Raw genomic sequence first — 14,898 nt, 5'->3', positions numbered from 1 at the left:
CACCTGTGTTCAAATCCCAGCTAGAGCACTGACTTTGGCAGGTCACTTCAACTAAGACTCAGTTTTGTTAGAAATACTCGTAACTGCCTCCACCTCCTAGAATTTTTGTGAAAAAGACAATGCACAAAATGTGCTCACCTTAATATCTATGACATAGCGGGCATACAACAAATTGGAGCTACAGTTTTTACATAATTATTATATCCACAAGTACAGATAATCACGTTGCAAGCACTCTTCAGGGTGTGGATGGAGTCAAGACACTCACAACCTACTGGGGAGACAAACTAGGAGGCCCCTGTGTCCAAGGTGATAACTGAAATGATAAAGGTAAAGGGGAGACCCCAGTAGGGCACGAAGAAGGAACTCCACACTCAGGTTAGGGCCGGGGCAGCTGGGAACACTTCTAGGGTGAGGAAACGCTGGAAGTGAGAGGTTGGGCCAGCAGGTGGCTGAGGTGGCTAGATCTCACACAGCTGACTGCACTGCTCGAGCCTGAGACCCAGCAGCCTGAAAAGCACGCTGAGCTTGGGTGCATGTGTGAGTGTCCGAAATCGCAACAGGAGGTAATAGGGGTGTTCAAATAATAACTAGTCATCCAGCACAGTTCAAGTTAGGGTCCCAGCACGGGCAAATGGGGCTGAAGGTGAGCGGGACCAGTTCCTGACAGATCTGCAGACTGAAGAGGGAAACGCTCCACAGCGTTGAACGGCTACATCTGCCTTACGAATAAGCTTGACAGTCACGTCTTTTTCCTCCATAGAACAGAAAACAGGATATGCAAACGATCATACTGAATGGAACTGGCCTTTTTGGAGCAAGAAATAAGGCCTACTTCTTTTTTTTTTGAAGAGGTTTTTGCTATAGGGCGCGTGCGCTCGCCAGACAAAGAGAGACAGAGAGATAGAAAGCGAGAAATCACCCCCCAGGGGGGATGGCCACGCCGCAATCCCTTCTCCTCCATTCTCCTCTCGGGATCTTGGGCATGCACGCACATGCGCCCGGCATGAGTTTAAGCCACCAGGTCCGGGACGCGAACCGCGGTTGACTACGTAGGAGTCCAGCGAAATAGCCATTACACTAACTGCTGGTCCCAAAATAAGGCCTACTTCTAAGGGACCTCCTATTTCTCAGGACTCTGAGAAAGTATCAACCAGTGTGGCCGGTTCACAGAAAACTCAGTCCATTCTTCTGACATGCCAAATTTTCTACATCTGATTCCTTGGCTGGTACATGCCCAAGCCTTTGACATTCTTCTTCTCAGAGTACTTCTCCTAAACCATGGTGTTTTCCCTCCTAGCTAGGGCAAATCCAAGCTTTCCATTTTGCTATGGTCAATGACGGGGCTGGATCATCTCTTCCCTTGAAAGCTTTGGCCCAAATTAATAAATCTGGTGAAATGGCTTGGGAAGGCAGGTAAACATCCCATCATTCTCTTCCTCACTCCTATTTAGATGGGTACCTAAAAGGAGTCATGCCTGATCTTTGGTTGTTCAACCAAATTATTGTTCCTCTATTTCTCTTTCCGCCTCTGCTCCTGGGTAAGAGGAGCACATGGGGTCTGGGACCCCAATACCACTGGCTCAGTGGTACAAACTAAGATTTATGAAATAAGCGTCTTCTTTATATGACTCTTTAGGGTCCCCAGGCCAAGAGTTCTGGCTCTAGACTCAGAACATGGTCCCCACAGCTGGGCTGGTTCAGAAGTCAAAAAAGCAGGGCTACCACCCAATTTCTTTGATTTGTAAAGTGTATCTCTTCACTTCTAGAAAGGAAGCAGCTTTTAATGAGTCCTCCGCAGAAGGAAGCATATTCCATAGGTTCTAGAGGCCTGGACATCTATGGCTGTGCAAACCACAGCAGCCAGGATGAGGGGCTGGGAGTCTGATGAAACCTGGAGTGAATGTCAGCAGAGGAAGGCAGTGGGAGCTGGGGCTCCATCACCTGGCAGCTCCATCTCTATTCCTCAAATTCTGTCCAAAGTTTAAAGTATTGGGGTCCTAGCGTCCATGTGCTCCTCTTACCCAGGAGCAGGGGCAGAAAGAGAAATAGAAAGAATTAACCACTAATTTAGTTGAACAACCGAAGATCAGGCATGACTGCTTTTCGGTATCCTTCAAAATGGAAGTGAGGGAGAGAATGATGGGAGGCGATCACATTGCTGACACGTCACATCAGCTGGCACGCAAGCTTACATGAAGTGTGATGTGCTGCTCGGCTGCAGGGCCAGAGTCAGCACAGCAACTCAGATGGGGAACTGGGACCTTCTGTAGATGAAACTCTTAAGTAGACCCAGAACTCTTTCCAGAATTACTTCTCAGTCAGATCGTAAGTTTCCTCCCTCAGAGTGCAGCTCTAAGAGACACTCACAGGGCCACGCAGCTTCGCAGGCCAGCCCCCTTCTCTATGGTGGAGCTACTTGGGCCAAAGAGCAGTGTTAAGTTTCCAGGTCTGTCCTCACATATTTTTACATGGCTTGCTATAAAACGTTCAATAACATTCTGGCTCTTCTGTTCTAGGGATCCCTAAACTTCATTGGGGAGGAAATGTTAGACTCAGAGCAGCAGACTCCCCCTGCTGACTCCTGGTGGTTTTCAGGGCTGCTGCTCTGTGAAGGGATTCTCTCATTTCATAACTGCAGAGTGTGCATTCTGTACAACCCAGCCTGGACCAGAAGTGGGCTGCATGCTCTCCCTTCCTCTCCCTGCCACTCTTCTCCAAAGGAGTTCCGGGACTGGGTCAGAGAGCAGGGCTCAGAGAGTAAGAGACGGCTCCTCAGCACAGGAGGATCTGTACTTTAGTGCAAATGACGGTGCTGTGTGCGTGTGTCCAACACCGCAGCCACCAGGTGAGGAACAGCAGCTGGGCCAACAACAAACCTGTTCTCAAACTCACACTAGAGTTGGGCTCCTGGTCACGAGATTGCCCATGGGGGCTGAGACTGCACCCCTGGGCCAGGCACTGAATGCCCAGGCCAAAGTCCTGTAAAGATGAATAACATCTGAACGTGCTCTCCCACATAATATCGCCATGCTGTGAAGCAGAGGGTGTCTGTCGCCAGGAGACCTCAGGCTGTGACCCTGGTTCTGTACCGACTCCTTCTGTGACTTCAGACAAATCTCCCTGACTTCTCTGAGTCAGTTTCCTTACCTATGACACGGCAGTGGTGGCAGCTGCAGCTGTCGCTGACAGTACTTGGTCCTAAGTAGGTACTCAGTAGGTGTTTCGGATACTTGGAGAGCAATTCCCAATTGGCCCAAGGCTATGGGACACACGGGGTCCCTGGCTGATGAATGCATAGTGGCCCTCCTGAAATGGGCCTCGTGACCCACTCTCCTTGTGAGCGTTCCTCATTCTGTATGTTTATAACCCTACAGCCTTACCCCCGCCTGCTCACAACATCCATCATCTTCGCCCTGCCTCCAAACCCCTCTGTAAGTCACGTCAAGAAAAGGCTCAGGCGCCTCCTTTTCTGGATGACAACAGGGGCACTTTCCTCATTCTTAGACACGGTGCTAAGCCAGTCCTTCTTGGATTCTGTGTCTTGGATGAAGTCCAGAATAAAATGTAACCCCGAGGCAGAGGTCTGTCTCAAATCCTCCCCTCTCCTCAGGCACCCCACTGCCCTCCTTTTCTCTCTGAGAGCCCTGCTACCCACTCAGCATGTACACAGAATGACAGGACTGACATCTCCCCCAGTCTCATTTGTTCTACCTGGGGATTCCTGGCTATTGGGCTATTATCAGCAGGGGCCCCTAACAAGGCGATTAAGGCTAATTACAAAGAACCTAATTAACTGGATGAAACTGGTGCTGGAACAGTATCCAGAGGATAAATGTTACTGATCTGAGCTTCAGTTGCTGGGAAACTCTGGACTGTAGCTAATTTGGGGACAATCTATACTGAACCCAGGTGATTCAAGACACATAGGTAGAGGAGTGAAAGAAAATTCAGGTGCTGTATATTTTAGACAGCCTTTCTGTCATCATGTCAAAAATTTAAAAATTTTCTTAATTAAAAAATTTTTCTTTGATGTCATTATAACAGTTACGCACAAAAGACATGCTCTTTGTAGAAAAAGGAGGACTTTTTTGATACCAGATTTTCACTTCTGTGTAGGGTTTCCCGCAGTTGGTAAAAGTCCAAAGGTGTAGGCAAAGCAAGGTGCTACTGATGTCCCTCTGGGGCCAACGGGAGGGAGTTCTCAATCTGCTCCAGAATGGGAGCTTGTCCACTAGTACGTGCTGGGTCCGGTGAAGCAAGAGAGAAACTTTTCATTCAATTCCTGCCCTTGAGAGGACCATGATCTAGCTAGAGACAGGGGCTAAGAATGCCTGAAAGGTGAAATCAGACCTCTGTCTTTTGCATAGTATTCTCTGGAGTACGCAGTTCTCGCCTCATCAAACTGGGGCAGCTTCCAAGGTGGAGCCTTGGAATGGGTATTTCCTCTAGGTCTCCCCCATTTCCAGAGCTCATGGTAAGGTTTCAGGACCTACTAAGAACTTGACCATGGTGGGAGCCAGCAGCAGCCTCTGCTGAATCCTTGCCAAGAAGCCAGGGCCAGTTCTAATACTCCCTTCGCTCTGCACCCATCTACAGAAATGACCAGTTCAGTGGAAAAATCAAGGACGCTACAAGTAGCCCGCTAATCACAACCAGGTGCCCTCCCCGCCCTGACTTCCCCACCCAACGCAAGTGCTAACTGGAAACCAATGCCGACAACCACTGACCACACAAGGGTGTGGGAGGGGTGTGGTGCTCGGAGGGGGACAGAGGGCTGGGCCACGCATCCTGATGTAAACGGAGCGCCAGCAGCCAGTGCAACAGTTCCTTCCTTTGGCGATTTTGTACAAGGCCCATCTAGCTGGGCGAGCAGCGCTGAGGTGTGAGGGAGCTGTCCATCCCCCTGGCCTGTCTCCTGCTAGTGCGTCTCTCCGGGATCACAGCATCGGTCACTTTTTCTTCTTCTTACTAAATTGCTTGGGATGGAATGGGCAAGGAAAGCCTAGGAGCCCTGCTCCTCGAGCCCAGACTTGCTTCCCGCCAGGGCAGTCAGGTCTGGGAGGTGTGAACTCCCTTTCTAGACAAGTAGGAGCCTGGAGTGTGAATTCAGCACTGGGAGTTGGGGGGATAATACTGGTCACAGCCACTGGCCTGGAAGCCAAAGGAGACTGTGTCCAATGAGGCAGTAATTGAACCAATAGACGATCTCTACTAAGGTGCAATCCAACAGGGCTCAGCACAAGGCCAAAGCAGGGGGGCAGCACGGAGATGGGATTCACTGACCCCCCCCCAGAAGGGGGAGGGGGGTCTGGTGTGGGGGAAGGAGGTGGTGGTGGCTGGAGGCTGACATGTGATGAACTTCCACCCTCCTCTGTGGCCTGCTAAGGGGATAGAGTTGGGTCAGACTTTGGAGACCTTTTTGTTCATAATTCTATTTTTTTTCTATTATTATTATTATTTTTTTTTGAGAGGCTTTTGCTATAGGGCGTGTGTGCTCCCAGATAGAGACAGAGAGATAGAAAGTGAGAAATCACCCCCCAGGGGGATGGCCATGCCACAATCCCTTCTCCTCCATTCTGCTCTTGGGATCTTGGGCACGCACGCACGTGCACCCGGCGTGAGTCTAAATCACCGGGTCCGGGACTTGAACCACGGTTAACTACTTGGGAGTCCAGCGACATAGCCATTACACTAACTGCTGGTCCCCATAATTCTAGAAGGTTCTCTGGGGCCCAGTCTGTGATTACTTCCTAGAGAAGACAAGTGACAGACAGACATAAGCGAACACCCTAATCCTTTCACCTCAGCACCAGCTCTCTTTTCTCCAAGGGGTGAAATGATTCCAGAAAGTAAGAGAGACCTTCCTGGGCTCTGGTCTGCCTGTGGGTGAAGAGGGTAGGGGATGAGCAAAGGATTCACTAGGAACCCCTAACCCTGAGAAATAATCAACTGACTTTAGCAGGGTTTAGGGCCGCTTGTTTCAATTAGTATATCTGTTTGTTTTGTTTGGGAGTATGTGTGGCTTCCGGTCCATAAGTTTTCAACCTTGTCTACATCATGATACATACAAATAGTACTTGTTTGGTACAATGGGAAGACTGGAGGGCAGCTGCACCCAGAAGACGATGCTCACAACTGGAGCTGGCCTCCAGCCACCCCACATCTCACAGCACATAGTGGGCAGCACCTTGTAGCCAAGCTACGGTCTCACCCGCTATGCAGGCAATCAAACTTGAGACAGACGCTAGGAGGTTGGACAGTATGCTGGGGACGAATGGGTATGATGATGCTGGGAATTAAGGAGAACTGAACTGTTTCCTTGGCAGACTAGGGAGAACTCCCACATCTTTCTACCCTCACTTGGGGCAGACACCAAGCAGGAAATGGTAGAGACAAGATTAAGAAACTGCCTCTTTAGTCCACTAGTTAAATGATTAATTTTTTTCTTTCTTTTTTGTTTTTTTTAACTCACCAGAGAGTGTGAACACTCGCTAGAGAGTGATACAGAGAAAGCACCCTTCCCCCTGTGGAGCATGGTCATGGTGGAATCCCTTCTCCATTTCTCAAATGTATTGGGGTTTAGGGCACATGTGCACATGTGCCTGGTGTGTTTTTCAAGCTGGAAGGTCCAGGACTCAAACTACCCAGAGTCCGTGTATTTAGCACCTGCTTAGGCCAGGTCTGCCTAAGGCACTAAAGAAACCCTCAAGGGATTAAAATTCTGGGCCACGCATCCTGATGTAAACGGAGCGCCAGCAGCCAGTGCAACAGTTCCTTCCTTTGGCGATTTTGTACAAGGCCCATCTAGCTGGGCGAGCAGCGCTGAGGTGTGAGGGAGCTGTCCATCCCCCTGGCCTGTCTCCTGCTAGTGCGTCTCTCCGGGATCACAGCATCGGTCACTTTTTCTTCTTCTTACTAAATTGCTTGGGATGGAATGGGCAAGGAAAGCCTAGGAGCCCTGCTCCTCGAGCCCAGACTTGCTTCCCGCCAGGGCAGTCAGGTCTGGGAGGTGTGAACTCCCTTTCTAGACAAGTAGGAGCCTGGAGTGTGAATTCAGCACTGGGAGTTGGGGGGATAATACTGGTCACAGCCACTGGCCTGGAAGCCAAAGGAGACTGTGTCCAATGAGGCAGTAATTGAACCAATAGACGATCTCTACTAAGGTGCAATCCAACAGGGCTCAGCACAAGGCCAAAGCAGGGGGGCAGCACGGAGATGGGATTCACTGACCCCCCCCCAGAAGGGGGAGGGGGGTCTGGTGTGGGGGAAGGAGGTGGTGGTGGCTGGAGGCTGACATGTGATGAACTTCCACCCTCCTCTGTGGCCTGCTAAGGGGATAGAGTTGGGTCAGACTTTGGAGACCTTTTTGTTCATAATTCTATTTTTTTTCTATTATTATTATTATTTTTTTTTGAGAGGCTTTTGCTATAGGGCGTGTGTGCTCCCAGATAGAGACAGAGAGATAGAAAGTGAGAAATCACCCCCCAGGGGGATGGCCATGCCACAATCCCTTCTCCTCCATTCTGCTCTTGGGATCTTGGGCACGCACGCACGTGCACCCGGCGTGAGTCTAAATCACCGGGTCCGGGACTTGAACCACGGTTAACTACTTGGGAGTCCAGCGACATAGCCATTACACTAACTGCTGGTCCCCATAATTCTAGAAGGTTCTCTGGGGCCCAGTCTGTGATTACTTCCTAGAGAAGACAAGTGACAGACAGACATAAGCGAACACCCTAATCCTTTCACCTCAGCACCAGCTCTCTTTTCTCCAAGGGGTGAAATGATTCCAGAAAGTAAGAGAGACCTTCCTGGGCTCTGGTCTGCCTGTGGGTGAAGAGGGTAGGGGATGAGCAAAGGATTCACTAGGAACCCCTAACCCTGAGAAATAATCAACTGACTTTAGCAGGGTTTAGGGCCGCTTGTTTCAATTAGTATATCTGTTTGTTTTGTTTGGGAGTATGTGTGGCTTCCGGTCCATAAGTTTTCAACCTTGTCTACATCATGATACATACAAATAGTACTTGTTTGGTACAATGGGAAGACTGGAGGGCAGCTGCACCCAGAAGACGATGCTCACAACTGGAGCTGGCCTCCAGCCACCCCACATCTCACAGCACATAGTGGGCAGCACCTTGTAGCCAAGCTACGGTCTCACCCGCTATGCAGGCAATCAAACTTGAGACAGACGCTAGGAGGTTGGACAGTATGCTGGGGACGAATGGGTATGATGATGCTGGGAATTAAGGAGAACTGAACTGTTTCCTTGGCAGACTAGGGAGAACTCCCACATCTTTCTACCCTCACTTGGGGCAGACACCAAGCAGGAAATGGTAGAGACAAGATTAAGAAACTGCCTCTTTAGTCCACTAGTTAAATGATTAATTTTTTTCTTTCTTTTTTGTTTTTTTTAACTCACCAGAGAGTGTGAACACTCGCTAGAGAGTGATACAGAGAAAGCACCCTTCCCCCTGTGGAGCATGGTCATGGTGGAATCCCTTCTCCATTTCTCAAATGTATTGGGGTTTAGGGCACATGTGCACATGTGCCTGGTGTGTTTTTCAAGCTGGAAGGTCCAGGACTCAAACTACCCAGTGTGGTATCCAGTTCCCTTAACCACTAGGCCAAGGGGTCAGCCCTAAATGGTGGATCTCTTGTTGCATGTATCTACTCTGTGCATGCCTAGTTCCAAGAGTTGCCATGCGCTGATGGTGACTTCCAGGCAGTCACTGTGGGCTTGCTTGCTTAGCTGAGTGGCTCCGGGCCTCTCTACTATGTGTGGACAGGAAAGCTGGCTCATGAGAGCCCATTAAGTAAGGGAAACAGTGGTCGGGAAAGGCAGCCCCCAGAGAGCACTCCATTACTTGTAGAGATGCCCTTACCTTAGGTCAGATATGGCCTCCAGGACCAAACCCTCGAAAAGGTATTTATTACCAGGTCTCCAAGTCCGTGTATTTAGCACCTGCTTAGGCCAGGTCTGCCTAAGGCACTAAAGAAACCCTCAAGGGATTAAAATTCAGAGAGCATTGGAAGATTCAGGTCCTTCTGAAATAGAGAACTGAGGCAGGTTCACGGAGACTCTCAGAATGGACAGGTTTACCAGAGCTAAAGGAAATGCAGGTGGTGACCTCGGCTTCATTTGTTACCTCTTAGGCTCCAAACTAGTTTCCCTTCTCTTCATGATTTTCACTCCTTTCAAATGTCGAAGGTGTCTTTAACTTCCTTCTTACTCATGGTGTATAAAGTCTTCCTCCTGCCATTGGTGTGACCCATCATTTAATAACCTTCTCCTCAGACGCCAAGCAAGTGGGACTATGTCTGTCATGGTCACTACTGAGTGTTACACAATAAGTGTTCAATAAATACTTACTGAATAAATAATAATGGCTACTGGGATGTGCCAGGCATTGGGTTCCATTGCTGCTCTTCACGAAAATGCCACAAGGGATGGAATATAAGACCCACTTTATAGGTGAGGAAATAAGGATGCAGAAGGTCAGGGGGCTCAGCCAAGGGGTGCAGCTATGCTCTGAACCCACATCTATTGATTCCAAAGCCAGGGGGATCCTGATCATTACGGCTCCATGCTATAATCTTTGCGCCTCTTTGCTCTGGTGTACTGGTTTCACTGTCACATGGGCAGGCACTGTGCACTGTCACCCAGGTCCTGGGACACCCATGAAGGTCAGGAAGTCACACAAAAGCCTGACAGTGCCAGGCCAACAGACACAACTGTCCCCACCAGCTGTGCCCCAGAATGCCTTGAGATCACAAGTGATGATTAGGCCAGAACTGGTTATCTACTATTAAAAAGCGACACAACCAAACATGCAAGCAGCCACTCTCAGGAAGGAACAGGGCACGGGGGCCCCGGCACCTACCGGCATAGTGGTAATTTGCTAAAGGATGACATTTTAACCTGACTGGCTTCCGTAGGAGCAGCATTTCCAGAGCAGCCTGTAGAGCCAGGAGAGAGAAAGGACAAGAGTCAGTCATAGGCCTGCGTGTCCTCAGAAGACGATCTTCTCAAAGAGAGAAAGGGATGAGTGATGCATACCCTAGGAGAGGGGGCATTAGAAAGAAAACCAGAGGGAGGCGACACCCTAACTGGAGGGAGACACCCTAACTAGCGGGAGACACCCTAATTGGAAGACTCATCATTGTTAACACCTTCCTCAGCTCATGCCCAAGCCGGCTGGTCATATCACAAAAAAACACAGGTGGCAGCTGCGACTTGAGGTCTGTCCCTGATGAGAGCCCGCCAGCCACAGATGGGTGCAGCCTCCTCTGAATGGGGGCTGAGACTCTGGGGTAGGGCTCTGAGGAAATGAGTGGGCGATTTGTGACTGTTTTACAGAAAAATCACATGTTTCATGACAACTAAACATAAACAGCTGTATTAGTAATAACTGTGCTACACTCTGTCCATCCAGAGAGCCTGGTTAAGTCAACCCTTTCAAATCTGCCTCCTTCAGCTTCACAGGCTTTTTAAGAAAGGCTGTGAGCAGAGTGGAGCAGTGGTTGGTGTAAGGGCAAAGTAAGGCCTAGAATCTGGCCACTCCAAGTGTGGCCCACAGCCTCATAGCATAGCATCACCTGGGAACTGATTAGAAATGCAGAACCTGGAACCAGCAGATGGCATAATAGCTACATTACTGGACTCCCACATAGTCGCCCACCGTTCCAGTCCTGGACATGGTGGCTTAAAACTCATGCTAGGTGTGTGTGAATGCTTGCCCCAAATCCCAAGAGGAGAATGGAGAAGGGATTACAGCATGGCCATCCCCCTGGAGGTGATTTCTCACTTTCTGTTCTCCTTGTCTCTCTGGCAATAACACACACCCTATAGCAAAAATCTTTCTTAAAAAAGAAAGGAAGAAATGCAGAACCTGGGCCAGCAGGTGGCATGGTGGTTAAAGCACTGGATCTCATATGGCCAACTCTGTGGTTCAAGTCCCAGACCCAGTGGCCTGAAAAACACACCAGGTGCATTTTGCGTGCAGGCCCAAAACCCTAAGAGGAGAGGGGACGGTAGTGTGGTTATTCCTCCTGACAAGTGATTTCTCACTTTGTCTCTGTTACTGTCTCTCTCCAGTGAGCATAGTTGCCCTATGGCAAAAATCTAAAAAAAAGGAAAGGAAAGAAATGCAGAATCTTGGGTTTCATCTCAGACCTGCTGAATGAGAATCTGTCTTTCCCAAGACTCTCCTGGTGACTTGTGTGCACTTTGAAAGTTCAAGAAGTGCTACTCTGCAAAACGCTAATCTCAAAGGGTTAAAAGTATTTCTCCAACAGTCTAGAAAATACTTGAATGATATTGTAGTATTGGAACATTTGTTTATTCACATTTTCATAAAAACCAAAAGCAGGAGGCTAGATAAGAAGAATCACAAATTTACATACAGGGGAAACTGAGTGACTGAGTGATTGGGCCAAAAGTCTAGGCTGAGCAGATCAGGTGTCAGCTCTGATTCTGGGAAGGTAGCACCAAGGCTCTGAGTGAAATATGTGAGTGGGGGAAGAATGGAACAAGTTGGGGTGGACAGTAACACTTCTTTTTGGTGAGAGGAGAGTTCTATACACATTAAACTGTGGCCAATTTCCACAGTGGGGAAAACCAATCAGTAGAGTGTGATGGGCTATTTCAGGTCAACTCTAGCTTCAGTAAGGCCTTCCACCTCCATCTGTGGAGACCTAGTGTTCTGATGTGCAATACAAGACAGGTGAAAAGAGATACTAATTTCCTAGAATAGATATGTCTACAGTTATAAAGTAGGAACAGATGTGTAGACAGAAGTCCAACTGGAGAGTTTTTCTGCAGGCTTTCAGATCCTGAGATAATGAATGGAGGCATGTTGACTGGTCATCATTTTACGAATTGGTTGTATGGGACATGGGGCGATACAATTACTTGGGAAAATGTTCTTTACAATTCTTGGTTCCTTACCATCACATCACCTTTGGCCTCGAAGAGAGAGTGCAAAGCAAATTCAGAATTGGTCCCTCCACCTGGCAATGCACTTGAACAGCACAAATTCAGGAGATTCTCCACTGTTGGGAACAAGGAGAAGCTACTGCATCAGAGAGGGCTCAGTATCATGTGAAAAAAAAAAACCCACAACAATCCTGGAGTCAGGGATCCCAGGGAGAGTCAAGTCACACCCATCCAGCTCTTCCCACACGTCAGTACCTCTTTGCTGAAGGTCCTGGTTTTCCAGCTCTGGCCAGGGCTTCCATACCAGTGTGGCCTTGTGTGTATCCTGGGCCAGGGCAGAGACATCCTGGAGTTCTGGGATCTCTGCTTGGAATCTCAAGCCAATGTTGATGCGTCTTTAATGACAAGAAGAGAAACAACAATGTGGTCTTCAATTTAATGGCCTCGGCCAAGGGCAACTGTCAGGAACACGAAGAAGAAAACTAGTTCCTGCTGCAAGAAGAATGCAGAGGCATTTCCTCACAGTGTGACCCTGAGATTCCAGGCATAGCCTTTTCATCGGCATAAAGACCAACTTTAAGATGGGAGAGAGATGTCGCAGGGAACAAAAGAGCAGTCTACATTGGGCTCCATAGCTCCCTATAACTAGGAGCAAGAGAGTGGCTAATTCTAAGGGAACAGCTGCATCACAGAAACCAGGGGAAAAAAGGACACATACGAAGTGTTTATTTCACTTTTCATCCCTTTATACCACTTCCACATACATTATCCCATCCGAATCTCATAAAGATCTGTGAAGTAAGCAAGGCAGTAATAAATATTTCCATTGAGTATGAGTCAACCCAAACCAAGAAAGATGAACTCAATCAAGATCAAATAACAACATTAGGTCAGAACTCAGATTTTCTGATTCCAGACTCAATCTACTCAGCTGGCCTCTTTTGTGAGCTGATTCATGGAAACCACCACCTTTTCTCCTTCATAATACTCCCCAGTGTCCGTGTAGGATACAAGCATTCAATAAACCCATTTAAAATACTGGCCAAGAATCTGAGAGGGGATGGAGGAAGCCAGGGCATTTGGAAGGAGCTTTTAGATAGCTAGGCATCCCAAGAGAAATGACTAAATGTCTCTGCGGATGTGAAAACATGTGGCTTCAACCAGCCTGTCCTGTGTGGCCAGAGAGTGATGTGAGGTTCTCTGAACACAGGGCCTCATGCTATTATGATTCACTGAATCTTTGGCAAAGGCCTCGTGATGTTGGCAACTCTAGGGAACGAGCAGTACTCAAGAAATACTATGATCCTACTGTACTTTCTACAACTTCTCTCAGCGGCCATTCTGATCACAGAAGTGTGCTAACTACACTTCTCAAAGCTCTTGGTCCCCTTCTTCAGCTGAGACTTCTGTTCTAAAGAATAATTGGCTTTTCCTTACGGTTCAACATCCACAGTCTGCTCTCCAGGCCCTGGGGTGATGGTCACGTTGCCATCAATGCTGTCTGAAACACAAAAAGCAGAGGACACTGGTCAACAGGGGTAGGGGATTGAAGAAACTAAAGCAAATGAGTGCTTACCTGGCCAGTCATAACAGGGCTCCTCTCCTACCCAAGCCTTGGCAGAGTTACCCCCCAGTCTCCAGGAGCTGGTGGAGAGTGGGGCTAAAGAGTCACCTGCTTCCTGCACAGGGAGATGTCCCACATTGGTCAACTTTCCTGTCTGGTTCTTTTTATTTTGTTTTGGCTATAGGGGCAGACCCTAGGAGGAGAGAGGGGTAAAATGAGAAAGCACCCCCCTTGGGGGGGTGGTTGCTCTCCGATCCCTTCTCCTCCATTCTTTGGGAATCATGTAACTGCCATGATTTTCAAGCGACTGTTCTAGGACTGCAACCATGGTGGCGATGTGGGATCCTGAGGCCTTAACCACCATGCCAGTAGCTAGCCAGGTCATATGGTTTTAATGTAACTATTCTTGCTCCAGAAAGAGGTCCTGGCTACAGGCCTCTCCCGTGGGATTTCTATGCAGCACGCTAAACGTCAAGGCTTCTGCTCACGTAATAGCTGATGGTTTGCATACACCCACTTAGCACACGGGTTCTGTGTCTCACAGGCCATTCTCGGCAGCCTTCCCATGAGCATGCTGGGACTCGGTCCTCGTCCCAGGAAGACAGGCGCCATCACTTTTCGCGCTGATCTCCCAGTGAGACCACGCTCCCTTGAGGACAAGGGCTATTGTAAGTACTCCCTGGCCTCTGGCACCGTGTGTGGGACCCGCAGCGGATACACCCCACAGCCTGTGAGCTACACGCTACCACCAGACAGACAGACAGACAGGGCGGCCTGCGGCAGCACCCGGCGGCACCCAGCTGCACGGCCGGGGCGGCAGGGGCGACTCACTGGAGCGGCACAGCAGCACCCGCGGCGTGGGCGTCAGGGGCGTGAGGGGCAGCTGCGGGTGGGCGCCCGGGCCGTGCCCCGACACCAGGACATTGCTGAAGAGCCCCGAGCCCTGGCGCACCGGGCTCAGCATGGGCGGGGGCGTGTAGGGGGGCAGCTCGTGGCCGGGCTCCAGCAGCAGGTGGTCGCCGAGGACGCGCGGCGAGCGCAGCTGGCTCTGGTACAGGGTGGCGCCCGACGGGGCGGGGTGCGCGTGGTAGGAGGGCGGCGGCGGGATGAAGAGCGGCTCGGGCCGGTGCCGGAACTTCTTCCTCTCCTGCACCGTCTTGAGGGGCTCGTCCTTGGGCACGGCCGGCGGCTGCTTCCTGGGGGCGTCCTAGGGCGGGACGAGCGGGCTGGCTCAGCGCCCGGGCTGCCCCACATCCACCTCGGGCAGCGGGTTCGGGGCCTGCCCGGGGAGCTGACAGGGCTGTCACGGCCCTGCTCCCCGGCCCGCCCTCTGAGGCCTCTCGGGACATGGATGTGGCCCCAGCCCGCGCCCTGTCACAGGGTCCCGATGTGCCAC

The 14,898-nt window shown here is 50.0% G+C and overlaps 1 protein-coding gene across 1 annotated transcript in view; it reads right to left on the bottom strand.

Moving 5' to 3' along the window:
• The window catches only part of TRERF1 (transcriptional regulating factor 1), a 286,295-nt gene that overhangs the window by 34,760 nt on the left and 236,637 nt on the right, over positions 1-14,898 (bottom strand). The window contains exons 10-14 of the mRNA XM_027771903.1: positions 14,334-14,709; positions 13,376-13,439; positions 12,194-12,333; positions 11,951-12,054; positions 9,885-9,960 (exon numbers count right to left, since the gene is read on the bottom strand). Coding sequence (XP_027627704.1) covers positions 9,885-9,960; positions 11,951-12,054; positions 12,194-12,333; positions 13,376-13,439; positions 14,334-14,709 — 760 coding nt within the window. The remainder of the gene's footprint in view (positions 1-9,884; positions 9,961-11,950; positions 12,055-12,193; positions 12,334-13,375; positions 13,440-14,333; positions 14,710-14,898) is intronic.

The sequence above is a fragment of the Tupaia chinensis genome, unplaced genomic scaffold (assembly GCF_000334495.1).
Source record: "Tupaia chinensis unplaced genomic scaffold, TupChi_1.0 Scaffold000238_1, whole genome shotgun sequence".
Lineage (NCBI taxonomy): Eukaryota > Metazoa > Chordata > Mammalia > Scandentia > Tupaiidae > Tupaia > Tupaia belangeri.
The sequence above is the reverse complement of the archived record's forward strand: the minus strand, read 5'-3'. Positions and strand labels throughout refer to the sequence as shown.